This window comes from Dromaius novaehollandiae, chromosome 1 (genome assembly GCF_036370855.1).
Source record: "Dromaius novaehollandiae isolate bDroNov1 chromosome 1, bDroNov1.hap1, whole genome shotgun sequence".
Lineage (NCBI taxonomy): Eukaryota > Metazoa > Chordata > Aves > Casuariiformes > Dromaiidae > Dromaius > Dromaius novaehollandiae.
The window spans coordinates 62,661,681-62,685,138 of NC_088098.1; the positions used below are offsets into that span (position 1 = coordinate 62,661,681).

Consider the following 23,458-nt stretch of genomic DNA (forward strand, 5'->3'; position numbering starts at 1 on the left):
TTTTTTTTTTTTTTAATAAAGGGAATACTCAAGTCATTCTTACCTTTAACAAAAGAAAAGAGCCCTACATATCTCTTCTCAGCTCTCAAGACCAGTTTGTGTTACTTGTTATTTTGCCTTAAGGGGCTGCATCAATTACCAGAGTTAGCCTAGAGGAAGCATACAGAGAAAAATCACAACCTGAATGGGAGAAGGGTGGAAGTGAAACTAATTAAAGAAGTTTATTTTTGTAGAAGTTTATCCACCTCAACTATTTTAGTCACCTGGCTCCTTAAATGGTAGGAGTATTACAGCAATACTGAAATATTCCAAGTGAGAACAAAAGATACCAGTACACAACCATGTTAACCAGTAGAGAAATACAACTCAGATTTGATGGCAGGAAGTACACACCTATGAGTAGAAGTCTTTATTTCTCATCTCTGACCTTTTTCATCTGCAGATGGTGCTGACCAGCATATACCCACAGAACATCCACACGAAATTTGAGTTTTGTTAAAGCATTACTACCCATTTCAATAAAGTAGTAAAAGGATTTTATTTATTTTTACAAATACACACAAAATAGAAAAAGGGAATGAAGTAAGTTCTTTGTATACAACATTTTTAATAAGATTCAACTCAAAGAAGTTTACTCTGTGCTTCCTACTGACCAACCCTTAGCAATCCAAGCCTTTTCCTGACTCTTTCTAAGGAAAAAGCTGAACACAACCACTATTTTTCATGGACAGTCTGTTGGCTTTCTCTACAGGGTGTTATGCCTGAGTGGTAGAACAGTTAAGCCAGAATCCAGGATGACTGAAAATCTAGTATTCTTTCTTAGGCTAGGTCTACTCCTCATATACGCCCAAAACAGCTATGGTCAAGTGATTATTGGAAGACACAACCCATTCAAACATAAGCAGAAAGTGATACTACTATTTCAGTATTTACTGTGACTACAAATGTGTGGTTGAGAAGTGCAAAAAACAAACAATTTGGAGCCAGAGGGTTGTTGGCTGGTTGTATTTTTTTCGTTGTTGTTTTACAGAAATGTGCACACTGTCCAGAGAGACTGCAAACAAGGGGACTTGAATATGAACACTATTGTTGTGGTAGCTAACAGTAGCTGCTTTGAAGCAGTGCTTAACTTCATAAAGCTATCACAATGAAGAGCTAAAGGGTAAATGGGCATGCAGCAAGCAAGCTAAGAGGAAGCTATCCAAGCATAAAAACGCTTTCACTAGTTTAAAAAGTATAGCTACTTTGGCATAAAAACATTCATTTGGCCTACTCAGCCTTGCTCTTATGCTCTGAGGTATCAATCACCTGACTCTCTCAAAGCAAAGAGTTTGACTGGCTACAAGTTACAAAAGCACATGCATTTGAGAACTTCAGTATCTACTGAAAATGCTAGCAGTCTGCTCTCAGAGCTAGAATGTTAACTGAGGAAAAAAATTCCTCAAGAGAAGTCAATTCAAGTTACTATTAGGGTCACAGCAGACATGGAATACAGCAAGGGAAACAACTTACCTAAAGCAGGAGTGTAAGCTTGCAATATATCCAGTCTAGCATCTCTCAAAGCCAGTCATCCACAAAATATATAGTACAGGCAAGTTTTACTTATATTTTGTTATGTCTGCTTTAGAAATCTGAGGTTACAATCTTGCAGCACAGACACTTCCAAAACCCATCTAATTCCACTGTGAAAGTGAAATTTGAAATGGACTACTAAAAAACCCAAGTAATTTAGTGACAGGCTATGTTCAAGCACTCAATACTACCTTTTATTTTACAGGCATACCACACATACTTCAGGTAACACCAAACATTTACTAATCTAAACTTTTGGCTACAGAGGTTATTCTCCCCCATGGTTGTATGTTGCACTGAATAGCAAGTTTTTTTCTTCAAGTTAGCTGAAAGATGCTCACTGATGACAAAAACACCAGGTTTAAATTAATCAAGGCAGACTAGAGATTTGTAAGTGAGCAAACTAACCTAGCAGGAGTTACTCAGTTGCTGTTTTCATTACACTTTTTTCCATAGTTTCCCCCTCATTTCTTCTAATGATGGGAGCAATAGTAGCATTTTAAGTATTTCAGTCCAATTCCAGACAACACATCATTTTTTAAAAACCATTAATAGCCACCAGCAGCCTGTATGCACTATTACTTATGCTACCATACAAGAACTAACTCTGTAGAATTACAGGAGGGCAAGTGCAAACATAAGGCTGTAAAAATATAGTTAATCATACTATAAACTTGTAAGAGCATATATTCCTGCTGCCTGAACTACAAATCATTTCAAAACTCTATTTCTGGGATAATTAATTTTGCATATTATATGTTTATTTAATAAAAGGATTGTTACAGCATGGATATTTAAAGATTTGCATTGAGGATGACAAATTCATTTCTTGGCACTTATACATTATCAAATTTAAAATTTTGGTGAAATTAAAAAAAAGTAACATTTCAAAAAACAAATTAACACTTTGGAAATTTCCACATGACATTACACAGCCAGTTATCACTTGCAAGAGTTTCTTAAATAAACGGAACTCATTTGCTTTATGAAGCATTTTGTAACTTTACAAGTCAGCACATTCCTTGACAATACTGTTGACTTGACATTTGGGAGTTAAAAACTTAGGTAGCAGTTCACTTACTGAAGGTTCTGCCTTGTTAAAAACATTTCTTGGATATCAAAAGTGCAGGAAAGATGTTAGGTGGATTCCAACTAGGAATTTAATGTTTTTGACAAAGTATTAAAAACTTTCACTGTTGATCAAAATCTACTTGAAAACTGGTTTGCACTTCTGAATTTGCTATAGTTACATTTCCTAAATCTGAGAAGGTAATATATCTGGACAAGATATGAGAACTTAAAATTACTTCTGTTACAGTCATTATATATGATTCATACCCTGTGAATTTTTAGACTATTTAAAAAAAATGCAGAATGTATTTCTGTCTTGCATAAATTATTTCAAGTAATGCATAAACCAACCAAAAATTGCATCTATCAGAAAACTCCTGGTGCATATGCTGGTGCCAAACCGAAGATTACCAAGACAAAAAACAGATTTTTGACAGACATTCTTGGAAACTGAGGTCTTGACAGCTTTTAAATTTTCAGTCTTTAGCAGCTTAGAAAGGGCATTCCATTTCTGTTAATTGATGAAATGGGGAAGGAATTGAATGTGGGAATAAAAGCCTCACTTATACTGGCCTGATTTACTGAGAGCAAGCCATGGATGTTAACAGCAGTGTCTTATTTTTCATGCAAGTTGTGTTAAAGATAAAACATCAGCAACACTATAACAAACATTTTTACTTCATACAAAAAAGTAAATGTGTTTGAAAAGTACATGCGAGTGTGCTGGAATTTGAATAAATTTTTATTCATAAAAATTTTAATGTTCGCTCTTTAAAGGTTAGTATGATCAATATTTACCTGTATAAATTAAAATCATAAGAAAATAATTAATTCATCAACTTAATTTCCAACCTAACATTTCCTGATTCTAAACAAAATGGATTGTCTTCAAAAAACAAAGAAAAGCAGACAGCACTGTGAAATTTCCTCAAAAGTAGCTGTAATCACTGGTAAAAATTCCAGTCCCACAGACTCTTTTGCATACTGTCATACAATCCAAAATCTGAAAAAAGTTATGGGGATCCCCTTCTGCCAGACCAACTTAATCTGTTTTTAAAAGAAACACTTACTATCCCATAACAGTTTTGAAATTCATTTTTATTTTTCAATTCTGCCAGAACAAATTTACTAGTGGATGGTCCAGGCGCTTGGTCCCGGGAGAGAGGGAGGGGAAGGTGTTCTTGCACCTGATTATCTTCCCCAACATTTATACACAAGGTCCAGTGCACGTTAATAACTTTGCACCCACTTTTTAGTAGGCTGCTACTTCTCTGCAAGCTCCAGGCTATTTTATCCTAACTGAAACCCCATTAAATGAAGTTCAAAGTTTTGTCCACAGTTTTAACATTCTGAAAAAAATGGGGACACACATACATAGTAATACGGTAGACATCTCTACTGTACTATAAAATTGATCTCCATCTGCCATAGTGCATGCAATATATTCAGGAAAGAAAATACGTGATGCTCTCTTCTCTTCACAGTATTTAAACTTCTATTGTAAAAGCAGCTTAAACTATGCCACAAGACTACACTGTCCATCTTAACCACAGGCAACCTGTTCAGCAAGTCAGGCACTGGAACTTTAATGGTTTTTCTCCAAGTTCAAATGAGACTGTCAGTGAGACAGTAGACTTGGTCTGCTTTAATTTGCACCAGAAAGCTGGTAAGGAAACATTTAGAGCCATTTATTATGTGGATTAAATATGACTTATTTTGCAAAATACAGCATATTTTTCTGTTTGCAAATCAAACCAACTGTCTTTACATGAGCAGATTTACACAGTTGCAGTACACAGATAAGAGTTCATAAATAAAAATTCTACTCCGTATACCATGCCTAGCAATTTTCAAGTCAGTGTATCCTCCAATCCATATAAATAGCGTGACTGGTACAGTCTTCACCAAAGATGAGTCTCACGAATCTCTGCAATGATCTGACTGGCTCGCTGCAGGGCCTGCACACAGAAAGACAAAAAAGGTTATTTGACCTTTCCAGAGAGATTTCTCAAGAAATAAAAACAGCACTCTAGGAAGTGCAATGTTAAAATTTAAAGCAAAGCTAATCTTTTTCATTGTGAAATGAGTGGTTGCAATCTGCCACAACACTGATAAACAACTCTGAAATCTTCCATCTGCAGAAGATTATGCAGGTTAAAAATACTACAAAGCAAAAGGTAGTGGTAAAACTGTAGCATACCTGTCACCAAATCATTTCTCTAGAGAAAAACAAGAAATTAATTGAAAACGGAACTTCTAGTTAGAAACAAAAAGAGCTCATCATTCTCAGCAATTTTTACATACTCAGTGTTTCCAACCACATGTATGTTTGTCTTAACGTTCTGTATCTCTAACTACTACTTCAGTGAGCTGAACTGGCCTTTCAGAGGCATTCTTTTCTATGCAGTTCAATCCAAAAAGCATACTTCTCCTGCAGCTGTAGCAGGTTCTGACACACTACTTAACTATACAGATGTATACAGCAGTCTGGACAACTGAGTCCCAACATTCCCAATATTCAGATTATGGTATGGACCAGAGAAACCAGCTACAGGCCAGTTGGCTCTTATATTGCAGTTAAAACACTGTAATCTGAATCGCCCAAAAGAGAACTACAGAACACTTAAAGGGAAGCTAAATAAGAGCTAATGATTAAAACCAAATGTGTCAGTGAAAAGAACACCAGATGAGAGCTTCTGTTTTACTTCCAAAATACAGTTAACCCTCCCCTTCCTGACTCAGATGCATAGTGCTCAATCTACATAATACTTTCTGCTCACATATTGTTTCTATTTCCTCCAGTATAGAGAAGTAATATACAAGCCTTAAAAACAAAAACAAAAACCAACACACGCCACACACACAGCACAGAATAAAAGAATGCAAGTCTGCCAAAATCCAACTTTTATATCATGTTTTCAATTTAATTAACTGGTCCTATGAGCTCTTGATTTTTTAAATACCTTTAGCATGTCAGCTGCCTCTTTTCTGCGCTGTGCCATGTCCTCAGATTCAGTCAGAAGGTCATCCAACAACAAGGATTTATACAGCTGTCCTACCAGCTCACTCTGGAGAGTGTCTTTCACATGGTTCACCAGAAAATGCATCACTGCCTTTGGCACACTGCAAGCACAAACAGATTGTTTCTTCAAAAACAACTAAAAAGCAGGTCTGCTCTAGATTGAAAAAATGTGCGGTGTGACCGTGCAGCTACACAGAACCAGACTCAGACTACCAGGAACCTACCACCTATGAATTACAACTTTCTATCTCAAGTAAATCAAGCAATTTACTGTTGAATTTCTTGCAAGTGGGATCACTGCATTGTAAAGGAAGTGAATATATATAGTGTACAAAACACACCAAGAATAAATCAGACTTTCATCAGAGGCCACAACCTGCATCTCCACTGTGCTAGGCATGACAAAAAAGCTAAATATTTCAGCCTAGAATCTCTTTTCATGGGTAAGTGAAAAGGGAGAGTGGCAAAGAAAATTGATTTATGCAATCTTACTTAGTAGATGAACTGAAAACACTATCACTGTCCAAACCCTGGGCCACATCATCTCCAACAGAGAGCGTGAGATTAGGGCAGCTTAAAACTGCAAATAAACTTTAAATATGCAAAATATATTTGTCTATAATAGAAGCAGGCAGGAATCAATAAGGATCAAGAGCAATCCATCAGAAAAAGAGCACAGAATCTGCAGATCATTTTTTGTCAGGCTAAAATACCCCCAAAAATTGGTTTAGTTCTGATTTCTGTGCCACTCAAATTTCTGAAAAAAATTCAAAGTTCCAAATCAGTCTGAACTTGGTTTTCATACAAGATCTGAGATATGTATAGCAATTCTCTTCTAAAAAAGAGTGGGGAAAATACATGAATATTGACAAAATCAAAGTATTATCCTGTCACAGTACCAAAGTCTGAAAGATATAAACACAGGATCAAAAATCAAATTACTGCACCTCAGTTTATTACATGAGCAGAGTGGCAGTAACTGACCATGGAAACACTGACAGTCTTTCCCAACTGAAAAACAAAATGCATTAGTTTAAACCACCTTGTTAGCTTAATTCTCAACAGCAGTATTTTGCCACTAGAGTGGACTGAGATGACAAAATCAGTACTGATTCATTAAGCAGGGACCACATCACTCTTCTCACATGCCCACACAGCCCTGACTCTAGATCAGAATCAGTATCCTGGGCAAAGCAAGAGCTTTTGCTCAAAAGAATGCACTTCTTTCAGAATGCTGCAATCACCACTGCAGCATTAACTTGACAAGGTGCATGCAAGTCTAAACAGCCGGACTCACGGTCAACCCAGACCCATCAACACCTTTGAGCTTTTGGTTGGGAGTTTTCCACTACATTCTGCTGCTTTATGGTTCTTTACTGGAGGGTTATGGGAATCAGAAATCATGGTAAGATAGTATTGGTCTATTAGTGCTCAAGAAATTTAACTGATGTCCTCCTTCCAAGTCAATACATTGCGAGTTCTACTGAAAGAACAACTCGGGAACGAAACCTAGAATATTTTGGAAGTCTCCTGGCTAAGAGTGAAAGCGACCCAAAACTCAGGATCAAAGCTGTGAGGGGACAGATATGGACAGAAGAACGATCCAAGTAAGAACCCAAGTTAGATCTGCAAGTATGATATGGCATGGACAACAGTACCATCTTCAAAAGATATTTCCCCAAACATTTCTGAATAAAATTACAATGCTTGAGATAGCATTTTGTTTTCTGAATTACATATGCATGTTTAGTGCAAAGAGCATCAAGGAGCTGTTTAGAGTACACAAGGAGGTAACAGTACTACTAACACTGCAGTAAAATTAAGGTAAACAAAGCAATGAGGAAATTCCCTGCCATGAAATACTAGCAATTGTATTGTGAAGCACATTAGACAGAAGTTTTACTCCACCCAGTAAGCTATGATCACAGTATGTACTAGCTAATCTGCTCTAAACTCTTCGGATTCCCCTATCCCCCAAATTTTCCTTACAAAAAAAAGTAAGTCTTTGTGGAAAAAACATAACTTACAGAAAACAAAGTTTTGTGTCTTTTTTTTTTTTTTTTGCCATGAGAAGTATGACAATTTTTAAAGTAGAACTTTAAAGGCATTTTCCATAGTTGTGTACAGCAGAAATACCACTTTTATATTGCTACTTCCATCTTTATAGCTAGAGACTAGAAATTTAGCTACAAGAATCCCTGTTCATCTTCCCCATTTGAAATAATAGGGTGGCCATGCTAAGTTCTTTGAGTGCACCTAGACTTTATTCCAGGTATTAGCCCCAAATCATCCATCTGAATTACGGTATTCTTCAGGAAAGCTGACATGTCCTAATTAACTAATACAAACTCTTACTTCAGTATAATACAGAACTCAAACTACTGGAGGAAAAACATGCTTTTCCAGCTTTCTTCAATTCTGTGAAGGATTAAGCCTTACTACTACTTCTAAACAAACAAAAAAACCCCCAAAACAACAAACAAAAAACATTTTCTCTCTGCTTAGAAAAGTAAAAGAATGAAACAAAACTAAGATCATATACATGACCCTTGAGATATCATGGCATTTGTATGGTCTAGAAATTTTTATATTACCTGTCCTGAATGTTCTTTCTGACAATAAGGAAGTAAGATTTAATAAGCCGTTCAATCACTTCACAATCTCGTTGTTCACGGGCAGAAAGCTTGCGTGCAACAGGTACAGGCTATGTAAAGAACAAAAACCTCAATTTAGCAACTCTACTCATTTACATAGGTAAATAAAACTCAAGCTGTAGAGACTAAAATAATCTATTTCTCTTTTAGTCTAATAATTCTATTGATGTAACCTGTCTTGCAGCAAATCTCTATTCTTCAGAAATCAAATTAGAGACAAGAAACCTCAAAATCCAGAGCTTTGAAACTGAGATGCCAGAGGGCACTATCACAAGTTTTTTTTAAAGGTTACTAAAGGAAACAAGATCGCCAAAGAGTTAAAAGAAATCATCTATTTTCACTAATTGGCTCTTGTTTTTAATGATTCTTTAACATCAAAAATGCCAGCTTCAGCAAAGACAAGCAGGCATCTAAGTTGAGGCATGAGCCGAGATTTACTAATGTGGAAAGAGCAATCTAGACAAGGAGTGCACTTGTGTAGGGATTTGTGAAAGGAAGCCAGTTACACAAGTCATAGGCTGAAACTGGAGGAGAAAAAAAAAAAAAGAAAAGGAAGGACTGGGCAGCAGAAGGCAAGGAGAGAGGCTGGAGCTCCTTGTCCCTATAATGCTAATTATTTACAGAGATATCAAATATTAGTAGCAAAGTCACAAGAATCTGGAATTCACAAATTTTCTTTCCCCAGCCTAAACTCCAAAGAAGAGGCATCTATTTTTCATGACTCACCACATCTAGTAGGTTTACAGCATGCCCTTTTTGAGGACTAGCAGGTAGGGCTGCAGCTGATTTGGATTTTTCCTCTGCTGATACCTCTTCTGCTTTTGAGGGTTTCAGCATTCCTCTCCAGTTACCTGTTCCAGCCTCTTGGGACACATCTCCCACTCCAGGGGCAGCCTGCACAAACAGCACAATGAAGAGACATTGGAGAGTCAGAACTCAGGCACTGCAAAGCAATCTCTGATCAAGTCTACCATCTCTGAGCTATATGTAAGCAAGCCTCACTTAAAAAAAAAAAATCATACATATGTTCCCTCTCTTCATTCTATTCTTCACATTCTCTACCTTTGTTCTCCCTTTGGGAAGCAGCTTAAACACCTTCAATCCATTAAACAGTGTAAGCTTACAGACATTTTTTTGTTCCAATTCTCAAGAACGAACTTGACATTTCACAAAACAAGTCCCATCAAAATCATGTAAGGCTAGTGGAGTTCAAATGCTATTATTCTATTACAGCACCAGTCATCTTGTTAGCCTCTGCTTATTCTATTTCCGAAACAATATAAACTAACCCAGTAAAAGGAATTCGTATATACAAACAAGAGCAGACAGAAAGTACCAGTAAAATGAAAGCTTTTTAAACTCATTCTTCCTAATAATGGTATGAAATTCCTCAGAGACACAAGCTCTCCTGGTTTTTTAAGGGTCTAGATCACTTCTGAAATACAGATTCGTGTTCCTAAATCATTTGACTTTTGCCACTTTTACCGTATGTTCTTGGAGCAGTGCAACCTGTACAATCAGGATCATTCTGCAAGCCTGTTTTAAAGAACACCACAGCTCTTGGAAGACTTGAATTCACTTAAATTCTTTGGTATTTTATTATAAGAAACTTCGGCTTCTATTGAAGTAACAGCTAAAAAATATGCACATTTATGTTTTCAGCTACCAAAGCTACAAACACATTTGTGCTGCCAGCCATCAAATTAGAGATGACTTTTTGTACCAAATCAAAAGAAAACAAAAGTCTCCATCCTCTGGAAGTGAAGAAAAAAGCAGAGTTTCTGAAAAGTGCCCTTTTTCATTCCAGGGAAAGAATGATTCAGTTGTTCTCCTGAGAAGAGGACATAACACCCAGCTCTTCCAAATTAGGACTCACAGGACAAAAGAAGTATTAATAAGTGGTATTCAACATAAGCCATATTAGTATAAGAGACTTTATTTTGATGTGGAACATCAGCAATTCTGACTTTGTACCTCTCAATAAATCTAGTATCCGTTCTGTTTATTACTGTACTGTAAAATCTCTTGCTGTTTAAAAAGAAACACTGTAAATCCACCACTGGTCATTAAAGGCTCTGAACTACTACTACAACTTACATCTTGTTTCAGGAATGGGGGAAAGAAGCCAAACTTATCTATTGTGCTTATAATTAAGTGACCACTATAAATTGATCTTGGGTCTAAAAAGAGCAAGAAACAAAACATGGCAAATAGAATACAATGGGTTACATATAAGGAGGAAACTCAGCTGAACCGTGCACATGAAAAAGTTCATTAAAAACTGCAGTAAACCAAGGATTGCAGGGATTATGCAAGACAATAGAAGGGAGGTTCAGTTTGAACAAAGCCTGTAAAGATTCCCTGCAGGAAGCAGGAAACTCCCATTTTTAGTTTATCTTCTGTTCTCCTTCTTTAACTGTCAACACATTAAAAACATGCAGTTTAACAACCATGCTGAAAATTTGATTACAACACTGTTTCACCACAAAAACCTGCCAACTACGATTTGAGGCAAATTATGCCTCTGGACACTTGCATGATAATATATTGCAACCAAGAGTTCAAACACAAAGTAGCGACTTTGCCACTGAATGGTACATAGATCTTTATCTGCCACTGTACATATTAAGATGAATAATGCCAGGTGGTCTACATCTTATAGGACATACAATCCAAAGGACACAGAACATGCTGTGTCAGTGACAAAGCACTAAATACAAACTGTTTTCCATAGTATCTAAGGTGCACCACAACATAGATGTGCATGCCGTGCTTATAGGAAAAAAGAATCAAAACAGACCTTGCCATCAGCCTCTGCAGAAGCAGCAGTAACAGTCTCCTGGGAGGCAGGTGTCAATGCACCTGGAGCTTTAGTAGACTAAAGAAGGTAAAAATGCAGAGGAAAAAAAAACAAAACAAAAAATCAACTGAAGACCACCAAATCTACCTAGCAGTTACATGCACTTTTGCCTAATAGCATCTTTAAAAACTCAGAAAAAAAAGATTTTGGATTTGCAAGCAACATAGTAATATGAGCAGAAAAAGAAAGCATTTCAAAGTTAAAAGACTTCTGGCTTATCTGGCCTTCAGTTTCATTTCAACTACTAGGCTGATGATGTAAACTTTTCTTCCTACAGAAGTCAATAAAAAGAAGGATTAAACAGCACAGAAAACAATCTCTGGATAGCTACCTTACATTCCCAGTTCACCATCAACTAGCTTCTACCAATTAAAGGCAATAATATTAGGTCTATTCCGGCACTTTGTCTCACTTTTTAAGCTTACAAACTTAATGAACTGATTTATACCAGCTGTATTAACTCCTGCACAACTTGTGATAAGCTTAAACTATATTCTGTAGATTTGGATTCTACATACTTCACAGAATATCAAATACATAACTCTCTAAAATTCCAACAGATTGTCCAACTGTCCTTTTCCACAAAGAGGCAACATTTTTATTACAGTTAATTCTTCCGCCCATGTACTTACTTGTCACTGAACTAATCCCCAAAACCATGTAAATCAAACCAAGCTCAAGAGACAAAATACATAACTGGATTTAAAAATTTCAGCTCCACCATCTTCTCCCAAAGAAAGCAAATCTGCACTAAACTGCAGTCTTAAGAGTAACTTAAGTTCAAACTCCATCTTTAACACCTGTAAGCATTTAAAGCCTCACCTGAGATGACATCCAAATAATTACTATAAAATAACTTCATTGGGAAGTCTTCAAATATTTCTGATTTAAAACCTGCCAAACCTGCATCTTTAGAAGAAAAATAACATTCCACTTCTATTTTAGAAAATTGAAAGAAATCAATACCTGGAAGCTCCCAAGACAGTTACTAGGGCAGCATGGCTCCCAGTATTTAGATCAGATCAAAGAAGAATGCATTAAACTTAAAATGAATAAATAAAAATCAACATTCACTCACCTTGTCTCGTGGCACAGCAGAAGGCAATTCCCGGGCTAACCTGTTACGCCTTTGCTCCTTTAAAAAAAAAGTCGGCAAGACCTCAATTATGTATTATTCTCTATCAGCACGCATGCGACATTCATATTACAGATGACTGGGATTTTAGAGCCAAAACTAATAGTCTCATCTAATCCAGTATCATGTAGCCATATTGTGATGCTATGAAAGCCTCAATTACTTGGATAAACCTATTCTGAAGGATTACCTGATCAAAAGTAAATTTGCAATATAAAACCTTCTGCAAAATTTTTTGCAACATTCTCCAGAATCATTCTGGAGCCTTTCAAAGACAAGATAAAAGCTACACAGTTTGGCTGATAGTAAACTCCCTACAGCTCTCATATAGTATTACATTTATGAAGTAATCTGTCAGGATTTGATTCCATATACATCTGGGTTAACTATGATTAGCCCCAAAAGCTGAAGGAGGAGGCAGCATTCACTATGTAACAAAACAGAATTTGAAGCAATCAAGATAAACAAAGACAGGATTTTTTTTTTCTTGAAGTTAAAAACTGATCCTTTACTGAATAAGGCTAAAATGTTCTACATGCTTTGTTTCTTCAAAAATTCCAGTGTCCTGTTCAAGATGATGTTGGGAAAGAACTAATTTATGTAACACATGATAACAGAATGATCTCGTATGTTCAGCTTCACAAAGTTCTAATTTTTGGACTCATAACAGCTTGGGCAGACATTGTTCCCAAACAGCCTACCAAGTCAAAAAAGTCTACCAAGGCAAATTCAATCACATAACCAATTGATACAAAGTTTTTATATAAAGAAAGATGATATAATTAAAGAGCAGAAATGAGAACGTAAGCATTTTAAAAAGTGTGCTACTATGAAAAAACATGCTAGATAAGCAAAGGAAATTACCAAGCCAGACAGAGCAAGACAGACTGAGCAGCACAGTTCTGGAACAACTGCCTCTATAGGGTGATGGCAGCAATAGAGATTAGTAAATCAAAGCTGGGCTTGAAAAGCAGGCTACTGAAATTGTAAAAGGCTAATGGGAGAATGGTGCAGAAAATTGATTTGGGGAGACTGAGGCGTGGCAATACAGAGCTTTAAGAACAGTACCAGGGAGAAGCAGAAATTAGAAGCTAAACAGAGGAAAAATGAGTCGTATTATTATTTTGTGAATGAGAGAAACATCATAGCTGTTTATGTGTTCTGCCAGAGACAACATGCAGTAAAGTAAACATTAAACAGTATTTGACCACTATCTAAAATTTCTCCTCCAAAAATTTCATTTAATAGCCAGTTCTCACTTAGGTGCCTATCTTATTTTCCAGAGAGAAATACAGGTAGAATTGTTTTCAGTGAAATATCTGCCACTAGTCCTGAACATAATATGTGAGTTTTAATCTAACAAATAGACTGATTACAAGATAAGAGTATACACCATATTTGTAATATATCATGTTTTTATACTTCAGAATGCAGAGCCATGGTTTAAAGAAAAAAAAGTAAAAAATTTGTTCTTTTACCAATTATTTAGGCTCTTGCTTGAAGTAAGTAAAAGACAAGACAGATACAACAAAGATGTGATCCATAATCATGGAAAACCTTTCAACATATCCAAATTTTAGATATGCATATGGAGTTCACTTTTAAGAGGACGTATTTTCTTACCTCTATGTTGTTATTCATTAACCCACAGGCATCAGCAAAGTCTGGATGTTTCGTATTGATATAGGCTAACTCAATGGCGACCAAATTATGAACCTGCAACGCAATACCATTCAGTTCTGAATTCAGTGAGTAAACCTAATGCTAGTGAAGAACAATGAACTGACAAAGCTAGAAAGCATAATACAACTATCCATAGTAAAAGGCTCTGTTCTTACTGCCGCAAAGACATTAAATATCTGATCCAGAAGACCTCTGGAGGCAAGAAGGCAATTCATTTATTGTGATGCATTCAAACTTTCAGTTCTCTTGGATGTTATGTCAATTTAACTTCTTAGTTTTATCAAACTAACCAGCCTCCAGCAAGGAATGAACAAAATTCAGCAATTTGATCAGTCTTCCATATGAAACTATATAATCAACCTTTAGTCACAAGCCACTGGCCACATTTGAACTAGTAAGAGATGGCTTCATCAGTGAAGATATCTGGGATGGTGAGCATACAGATCAATTTTTGTTTACTTTTCACATCAGACATACAGACATGTACAGACTCAATGACTCAAGCGCTTTGCTCTCTCCCCTATAAGTCGCCCAAAGCAGACACCAGTCTTTCACATTAAAACATTTTTACACAAAGCCAGCAAGCTGAATTTTTGGTTCCCATCAGCTGAACAGCATTACAAATGACATCAATATTTTACGTAAGGTAGTATCTCTGGAACACACAGAGTGAGGACTGTAATTTAGTTTTCTTCATTGCATCCCTAACTCTATAGGAAATACATAGCTTCAATTACAGGGGGAGGGATATATACCTACAGCAGGAGGCTAGCAGGTATTAAATACAAGTTGTTAGTAAAAACCTTCTTTAGAAATTGAAACATAGGGAACAACAAGCTGAAGACCGTTCCTCCAATCCCCTTTAAGTATCTATCTTCTAATACCATAGATATTAGAAGCTTCAAGAATTGTAGGTATTAAATAGCTAGCTATTTAAAGAATGTGTTAAGACTCCTTTAATATTTTGGGTTCCCCACACTACACAGCAAACAGAAGTATCAGGACAGAATACAGAAAACAAACATTTTCCAGCAAAATTATAGCAAATGGAAAATTACCATTTCATTTGTGACTGGAAGTCTTCTACGCAGAAGACAGGTCACTACTTCAACTATGGCATCATGTAACTTAGGAAACCTCAATAATTCCTAAAACAAAGCAAAAATTTACTGATGAGACTTTCAGAAGTTTTGAGGAAAGTAAGTTAAGTGAAATTACCAAGTCGAATCTGACAAGCAGGAGCCAGATTTCTTTAGTTCAGCTTTCGGTAAGTTCAAATCTATTAAAAAAAAAATAATTAAAAATCCCTGTAGCATTCTTAAGCATCCTTTTTTTTTTACCTGTGTACTGTAATTGCTACAATGCTGGATAATCCTCTGCATTTCTTCATGAACCAGCTCCACACAGCGCAAGCTAGGCTCTTCTAAACGTTTGATTTGCCTTTTTACCAGCAATTCAAATGAAACTTCAGGAACAAACAAGGCAGGACGGGGACCCTAGTTCAAAAGCAGAGGGCAGGGGAAGGCTGTTATAGCGTGTATTAAAACAACATACATTTATAAGAAGCAGTAGCTGATGAAGCCCACAATAAGTCAGTTTACAATGTTTGCACACGAAAGAAAACTCAGAACAGGTCTTGTCAATTTAAGACTAAAACATGTTACAGGAGTATTTAAATATATAAAGCTTTATAGACTAAAATTCAGAAGTTATTACTCTTAAAACAAACTGTGTTAAGTAACGATTAACAGTGTGCTTGTAGTATCTATAAGATTTCCATGGACTAATATCAATCTAGGCTTACAATTAGGAGCTCAAAATTCATTTAAACATTTCAGATTTGTAGATACAAATTTAAATTAATTTTATTATACAGACAAAGACATTCTCTTCCTAACTTCAGATAGAGAAAAGTTATCATCATCTGGCAGTGCTGGGCCTGCATTTCTTACTGCAAGGTAGCTGGCTTTCTGTTAAATATAATCATAATACAGTAGCTCTGATTTATAGTGTTTGGCATAATTTCATTTCTGACCTACAGACCGATGCTTAGCTATATATGGGACATATTTACCTGGAATAAAAAAAAAATAAAAAAAAAAAAAAAAAAAAAAAAGGAAATTAAATCTCCCACATGAGCTTTAGAAACATAAAGATGTGACACACAGTTACTGACCATGCAGAAATCTGCTTGTCTGTCTGTACCCAGTGAACAGGGTACAGAAGTAGACTTGTATGTTTGATGTCCAAGGCCAGGTTCGAACAAATGAACATTCTATATACTGCAAATTTTAAAAGAGAACTTGCTCCGTTAACTTAGCTACACCAATCCCCATATTCACAAGAAACACGATCTGTCACGTAAACACTGAACCTTTACATAGTTCTGTCTGTTATATAGAATGAAAATATCTGAATGTGTTCTAGCCCATCCATCTCAGACTGAATCTTCTTAACTAATAGAAATTTTTAATGCAAAATAAGCGCAGAGGCAGTCTTTCATCACCCTTTCTCTAACATATAATAGCTCCAGAATAGGGTTGCCAGAGCTTTGCCTGAGCTTCATTTCAGCCTCTAAACACTAGTAATTAGATATAAGGTGTTCACCTAAAATCATTCCATATCTGATAATGGCTGTATACTTGTAGATTACTTTTTTCCACTTAAAACACTGAAAAGCAGGTTTCAGTCTATTTGGTATTCTTTCAGCTGAAGTCATTGATTCAGAGTATAACAGGCCTGAAGCAGCACAAATCTATTGAAGCCTCATTTCATATCCAATATATAGGAACGACACTTAGACATACAGAGGAAGACTCACAGTAGCATTTCTAATGGCAGTCAGAATATCAATAGTGTTAAGGCCACCTAGTGGGTCAACAGATTCCAAGGTTCGTCCAAAGGTCTCATGAAAGATGTAACAGATTCTGGCTCCACCACATCTGAAAGAATAAAATAGCAACTGAATAGCAAACAAGAAACAAACCCTAACTGCAAACACTTTTACAGTCACTCGGATTCAACCATTCTTCAGGAAAGCAGGACTTTCAGAACATCTTATTCTCTGCTGTAGTACTATTGCCAATATAAGCCAGCAAGAGCCACTGGGTCACAGTCTAACTGCACAGTCAATATTCTAGAAAACCATTTGGTACTTACAGCTCCGAAGTCTCGATGTATTTTGCTGTTCCTTCAATAGTGTTACAATATTCTGTGGCAAATTTGGTAATAAGCTGTAATAAAGTGGCACTTTTGTCTTCAACAGGTTCCCCATAGCTGTTTAGCAGAGACTGATACTGAGCAGCTAAAACATTTATTCTAGTTTTCAGTTCTGGCAAGCAGTCTCTGATATGATGCATGAGTAGTCTAAAAATAGAGAGAAAACAGTTCTTTGTGATAAGGGAGGAGAACTTTCAGCTTTACCATCTCCACTGAAACACAGAAGAAACAAAATCACAAAAGGAAAATGTTTACTCAGGAAAATTACCGTAGATTCAGAAATTGAATTTGGAACTAAATAGTGCTTTCCGTGTGTTTCACTGCACAGCACCAAAAGAAAAAGGGGAGGTAAAAATGTGTTCGCACATGTTTCTAACACACCAATTTATACCTTAAAGTATCTTTAAAAATACACATTTAGTTCGTTTTACATAATACATAATACCTATTCAGTGTTCTGGCAAGATACTTGGTTCCATTTCGATTGGCTAGGGAAGGATACTTCTTCTGAAGAAAACCGTACTCATCACGGATAGAATCAGCTACACTCTTCTTATTGTTAATATCCAACTGACTCCTGAAGTTAAAAAGCAGAGTTATTTGCTAGTTAATAGAGGCAAAGTAAAAATAGTCTACACTTTTTTTTTTTTCCTGACAGGACACGTGAACAGTTGGTTTTTGCATTACAAACGTTAACTCATCTTCCTTAGGCAATAAAGACGCTATTGGTTGTTGCTCCATGGACTATAGCCAGCAAAACAGTATGGGTAGCAGCCACCCATAGCCTAAGCAAACACTTCTATCAAAACTGCATGAGATTTGACCTATCTAATGCAAGAAGCAAAATGAAGAGTACTAAAGCCATAGGCAGTTAGCGCTAGATTAGCACTCATGTACAAGATCTCTACTGGATCAGCGCTAATATGAACAGCTGACCAGAAGCATCCAAACCAAAAAATGGTACTAGAAATATGAAATGACACTACAGTTCTTTTACCTCAACTGTCCCTATTCCTTTCTAAATTAACAGTTAGCTGACTAGAAGAAGAACACTCAAGCTTGTCAAAAGTGAGCAGCAAGCTTCTTGCTTGCTTATTTCAGAAGTTTATTTCAGAAGTTATTCAGAAGTCTTATTCTTAAACCCATATCTGTGGTTAGAAGAGCCCAAAGCATTACTTCATATTAACACACATTCTTAAAAATAGGATTAGCGTGCCCACACAAACCTGTTCACTACTCCAATGATGCCAAGTTTTACTGGAATCACTCTTCCCATGAGCACATCCATAGCATCAGTGCCAGCATCCATGAGATCCAGCTTTGTGATAACAGCAAGTGTTCTTCGACCTATTAGAACAAAAGGAAAACTCACATATGGCAATATTCTGCCCTGATCAGGGTAGCTAAAGCTCATCATTCAAGAAGTTCCTCAAACAACTACACCAAGTACAACAGGGCAAACCAGCAAAAACCAGTGCAAGAACATGTGGTATTAGTCTGTATGGAGCCATTTATTAACAAAAGTGTAAGATATTTGGCAGGTACTGTCCCCCACACAGATCTGGTTAAAGAAAAAGGTTTGCTATCATTCAGTTCAAAATTACTGCCCCTACCAATTGCAACAACCATTTTGGCACATTATATGAGGTTACAGGAGTTACAAGTACTCATGGAGAAGACTAAGTAAAGCAGGCAAGGGACTCGTAAGTGTGAGCAGACCAAATATATTCTTATGATACATGCAGGACTAGGTGTAATGGCAACATGTTTAGAAGTATATTTGAAATATCATCAGTACAAGAGAAGCTGCCAGAGGAGTCAACCAGACCATTTCCAGCATCATGCATCAAATACATAGCTGAAACAGTCCCAAGAGTCTGAACAGCTTGAAAGCCATCTACTGTAAAAGCAGTAAAGGATTCATTTTGCTAAAACGATTTTTCCCCAAGTACATGATGTTTTCCAAATGAAAATAAGCACTTTATATCAAACACTGTGGAGGAAAAAAGGACCCCAAAAACTGATTAAATAGGTAAATATTGGGTATCTAAACAGGTAGATTAACATGCACAAGGTTTGCCTGGGACCATAATATTTCCCAGGCTCGAGTCTGAAAAAAATGGCAAAAACATTTTCTTCAAAATAAAACATGCCTTTCAAGTCTAAAATAAATTGATACCTCAGTGAAGTCAGTAGGCAGTTGTCTCCTGAAGCTTCTTGATTATTTCTACAAAACCTGTAACATGAACTGTGACTCCAGGCCTTTGAGGTTTAGAATTTTGGGAAATGATCCAGAAGTCACAGCTGATCATTTTACAGGAGTAATTAGGAGACCGTCTGCTGCCTTGAAACAGAACAATCTGACTGAGGAGACTGCCAGGAGAAGAGGTTCTCCCTCTAGGTTACATGGCTGTGGAGCCCGTAAAGGCTTAGCCAGAGACAGGGAGTTTGAAAACAGAAAAAAAATGTTACACCCTATGGGGAGAACAATTTGAGGGCATAGTGTACTAACACTATACTTTAGCCTAAATTTCAGTATAACTATGTTCAGAGTATACATTTCCATATTCTTTCAAATCATACACTATTTATTAGTAAATGGTACAGATAATACTTTTCACAGGCAAGAAGCAGATATACAGTAGCTTAGGATCTGTTTCAAAGTCATTAGGTAAATATAAAATGATAATCCTCTTCTTAGGTTAAATTAAATCAGTAAGCTCTGCCAAACAAATGCAGCATAATCACAACAGATTCTGACTGAAGACATTGATTTTTACTTTCTCTTACTAAAAGTCACTAAACTAACAGCTAAACAGTCAATTACTAGTTGCAGGGCTGCATATTTTCTCTTCTAAGAGAAACAATACTGAAGGAGTAAAGCACGAAGTCATCCTAACAGACTACTGTAAGCCATCTAAAAATCTCAAACCCCCCCCCTCCCAGCATTCTATAATGCCATAGCTCTAGAAACAGAAGTGGCTCACTTGACTATTAAAATAGTTATCTGGTCTGTTTGTAAGCCAGAAGGCCCTTAGATATTAATCCATCACAGCATTCTCAATAGCTTCTGAACTGCACAGACTGCAGCAGGGTATCTTTACCCAAATATAATAGCTGTGTTTTCTAGGAAATGCAGTGACATTTTGGTGTCCTGTCCCCCTCCATCCCCCTCCACTACTTTTTTCCCAGACAACTTTAGTTTTTATTTTAGGATTTAATTTAAAAAAGAAAAACTCAACAACTTGAATTACAGGTTCCAGTTTTATTTTCAGCTTACCATCTGGATCCACCTCCCGTGCAATTTTAAGTGCTTCTGAAGTGGCCATGTCTGTGTTAGCAGCTGTGACTGCCAGAATAATTGAATTTGGGTTACTGATGAATTGAAGGATTAGTTCTCTGATTTGAAGTTCAATGTCCTTAGGCTGATCACCAACAGGCACCTAGAGAAAAACAGCGCCAGAACTGTTCAAAATCATACATTTCTCCCACGTGAGACCACTCATTGAAGGTTTATGCGTTATACCACAGTGTAAGATAAAGGTTTCTAGTCTTTCTGTTCTTGCTTTGCAAATAAGCATGAAAAAATTAGGAAAGATCTTGAAAGGTATCAAAGCCAAAAACATTCTTGCAAAGTGAGAATCAAGTCATATTATTTGTTTTGATACTGACATCAAAGAGACTTAGCATCTAAAAACCACCTGTTCAGCTGGTAGAGTGGGGTATATATGTGTACGTGCATGTGCGTGTGTATAAGGGCAGGCAGAAGGGTGGAAGAAGTAATCTTGTCATCTTGCCACAGAATATTATTCAGTATAAAACCTGAACAAACAGAACCTGTACATTTCTTCTACTGTATCCTCAATTTATACAACCTCTCAGGCAAAATATGCCTAGCAACTTCTGTTAAGAGAAGCAATGGGAAAAGCATTTTGAAACTTGTCAGTGACTATCTGTTTGCAGGTGCTGCTGTGAAACTGAGTACTACCTCTTCTATTAAAAAAAAAAAAAAGAAAAGAAAAAAGAAAATGCTGTTTTATCAACAATTCTCATCCCTCAGTTGTGTATAGAAAGGGAAAGAACTTAAGCAAATCTAACTCTCTTAACAGTGAATAGCATCAGAGATCCAAATCTTATACCAGAAGATGGTAAAATCTCAAATTTATATAATCAGTGACTTAACCTGAGGAACAACATATAGTTACATTTCTTAAAGGATATTTATCTAACAATACAGGATAATGCCAAAGAGTGAACATGCAAACAGAGTGTTTTGAAACCAGGAGTGTACCAAAACAGAAGAGAACCATTCCAAATCTTACCTTCGTCATTCCTGGTAAATCCACAAGTGTCAGATTTACAACATTAGATGAAAAAATCTTAAGGTGAATAGGTTCAGGACTGATCCCCTAGGAATATGTTAATAATAAAAAATAATTACAGTTCTGCATTAGTTAACTGCACCCTCTAGAAAGCCAAAATCTTAAGTTTTATACTAAAAAACACCATCTTCCATCATATGCCCTTACACCTGCTTCGTGAGAAACACAGCCAATCACATCTGTCAAATAATCCCTTCATCTTTAGAAACAGCCCTGCTTTTCCCTCAATAAAATGCACAAAAGCTTTTACATTCCAGCAGTCATATACATGTGCAAGAATACAATACCTGATTTTATAATTTACACAAAAAGTCCTATCCGTGGAAAATATGCAAGCTTAACTCAGAGTTTACTTCTTACAGGATTATTCCAAAAATTTTGAAGTAGAGCAACACCAGATCTCTGCATTTTCTTGTAGCTTAAGCGACAATGTTATCTCAAGAACAGAGTGAAAAATCTCTGCATGACAAGCAGCACCATTACATTCTTCAATAGAATTGTTCGATGCTTTTCATTTCCAGCTGCCAAGACTGTTTAAGAAAGTTCTAAGCAACAAGAGAAGCTACAACAGGGTGAAGTTAGACAGTTCAACATTTACCTTATTACTTCCTGTAATCCTCTCTGTTTCATTTTCTATTTCCTGACGAATTTCATCAAAATCTGTATAGACCTGAAGTACAGAAGAAAAAAAAATTGGAAATCAAAGATGGCATACACTTGTTTATCTGGCAAAATAATGCTCTTTTCTCCAACACACAGTGAGAAATTCTGTAACTACATACATAGAAGGTGAAAAAAAAAGTAAGAATGACTAATAACACTGAACCTAATGCTAATGGGAAGCATCAACACAACAAATTAAAGAAAGGTAAATCTTGCTATTTAATTTATTGCAGTGTGGGATGGCAGTTACTAGTGCTTATAATCACCTCAAAGTCAGACAATGTAGAAAGTGTTCACCTTAAGAGAATTTCAAATCGTTAATTCCATTTCTAATCAAGTTGTAATGCTTTGAAGTTTACATACATAACGTAGCCTTAACCCTTTCTCATTGGGAAGAGGGCAATGAACTTGGACAATATCCTCTTTCAGACTTCTTCCATTCTTGTCTAGTCCGTCCTCCTTCCAACAAGCCAAAATAAGTTAGCACAGAGCTACCCCTCCACAGCTTCCCTCCACCTTCCTCTCTAGGTCTTGAATTTCTAGCACTGTATAGAAGAGAGATTTGAAATTATGTATGATAAAGTATTTATGACACTGCTACTCCACCACAAGAGTAAACATACCTTATTTTTGGTGTGAAGAAATTTACCCCACTCTTCAGCATTGATCTCTGAAAACAAAGGATTGACACATGAGGAAGAGGAAAGAGATGTTTCAATGACACTTTCCCAAGAACCTGTTTGTTGAAAAGTATAGGGTGCTTTTTTCAAGCAGCAAGAGAAAAATCAGTCTGCTTTCTACTGCTAGATGTTAAGTAGTTCAGTACAAATATATTTATCATTCATACTTATCATTAAACATACGTATCTCATTACTCCTTTTAATCTGTCACTCTTTTATACAACGCCCATCTGAATAGTAAACTGTGCCAATCAGCTATCCTACCATTCTTCAGGAACTGTCTAGTCCATTTAAATATTGTATTGCAACAGAAAATAAAATAATTACTAGCAATAGCTAAAAAAAAAAAAAAAAAAAAAAAAAAAAAAAAAAAGCCCTGCAAAAATAGATCAGCTTTTAGCATCTTTTCTTTTTCCATGCAAGTGAGATCAAATTGCAGCTGAAAGAAAAAGTTAGAAAAACCTGTAAAACCAAAAACAAGCAGACAGAAAATTCATAAGTATTCCACTTAACAGC

At 36.3% G+C, this 23,458-nt stretch overlaps 1 protein-coding gene across 4 annotated transcripts in view; it reads right to left on the reverse strand.

The window, feature by feature from the left end:
- Positions 1 to 519: 519 nt before the first annotated feature.
- The window catches only part of DNM1L (dynamin 1 like), a 40,934-nt gene continuing 17,995 nt past the window's right edge, over positions 520 to 23,458 (reverse strand). For 2 of the 4 annotated variants that reach the window (XM_026119718.2, XM_026119719.2), the window contains 17 exons: positions 22,885 to 22,931; positions 22,197 to 22,268; positions 21,539 to 21,625; positions 20,497 to 20,659; positions 18,443 to 18,563; positions 17,662 to 17,793; positions 17,157 to 17,363; positions 16,819 to 16,939; positions 15,338 to 15,493; positions 15,056 to 15,145; positions 13,938 to 14,030; positions 12,258 to 12,314; positions 11,120 to 11,197; positions 9,046 to 9,213; positions 8,260 to 8,369; positions 5,607 to 5,766; positions 520 to 4,601 (listed from right to left, as the gene is read on the reverse strand). In XM_026119718.2, the coding sequence (XP_025975503.1) occupies positions 4,545 to 4,601; positions 5,607 to 5,766; positions 8,260 to 8,369; positions 9,046 to 9,213; positions 11,120 to 11,197; positions 12,258 to 12,314; positions 13,938 to 14,030; positions 15,056 to 15,145; positions 15,338 to 15,493; positions 16,819 to 16,939; positions 17,157 to 17,363; positions 17,662 to 17,793; positions 18,443 to 18,563; positions 20,497 to 20,659; positions 21,539 to 21,625; positions 22,197 to 22,268; positions 22,885 to 22,931 (1,919 nt within the window). In that variant the 3' untranslated portion in view covers positions 520 to 4,544. The remainder of the gene's footprint in view (positions 4,602 to 5,606; positions 5,767 to 8,259; positions 8,370 to 9,045; positions 9,214 to 11,119; positions 11,198 to 12,257; positions 12,315 to 13,937; positions 14,031 to 15,055; positions 15,146 to 15,337; positions 15,494 to 16,818; positions 16,940 to 17,156; positions 17,364 to 17,661; positions 17,794 to 18,442; positions 18,564 to 20,496; positions 20,660 to 21,538; positions 21,626 to 22,196; positions 22,269 to 22,884; positions 22,932 to 23,458) is intronic. The other 2 variants (XM_026119720.2, XM_026119721.2) reach the window with 1 other exon arrangement.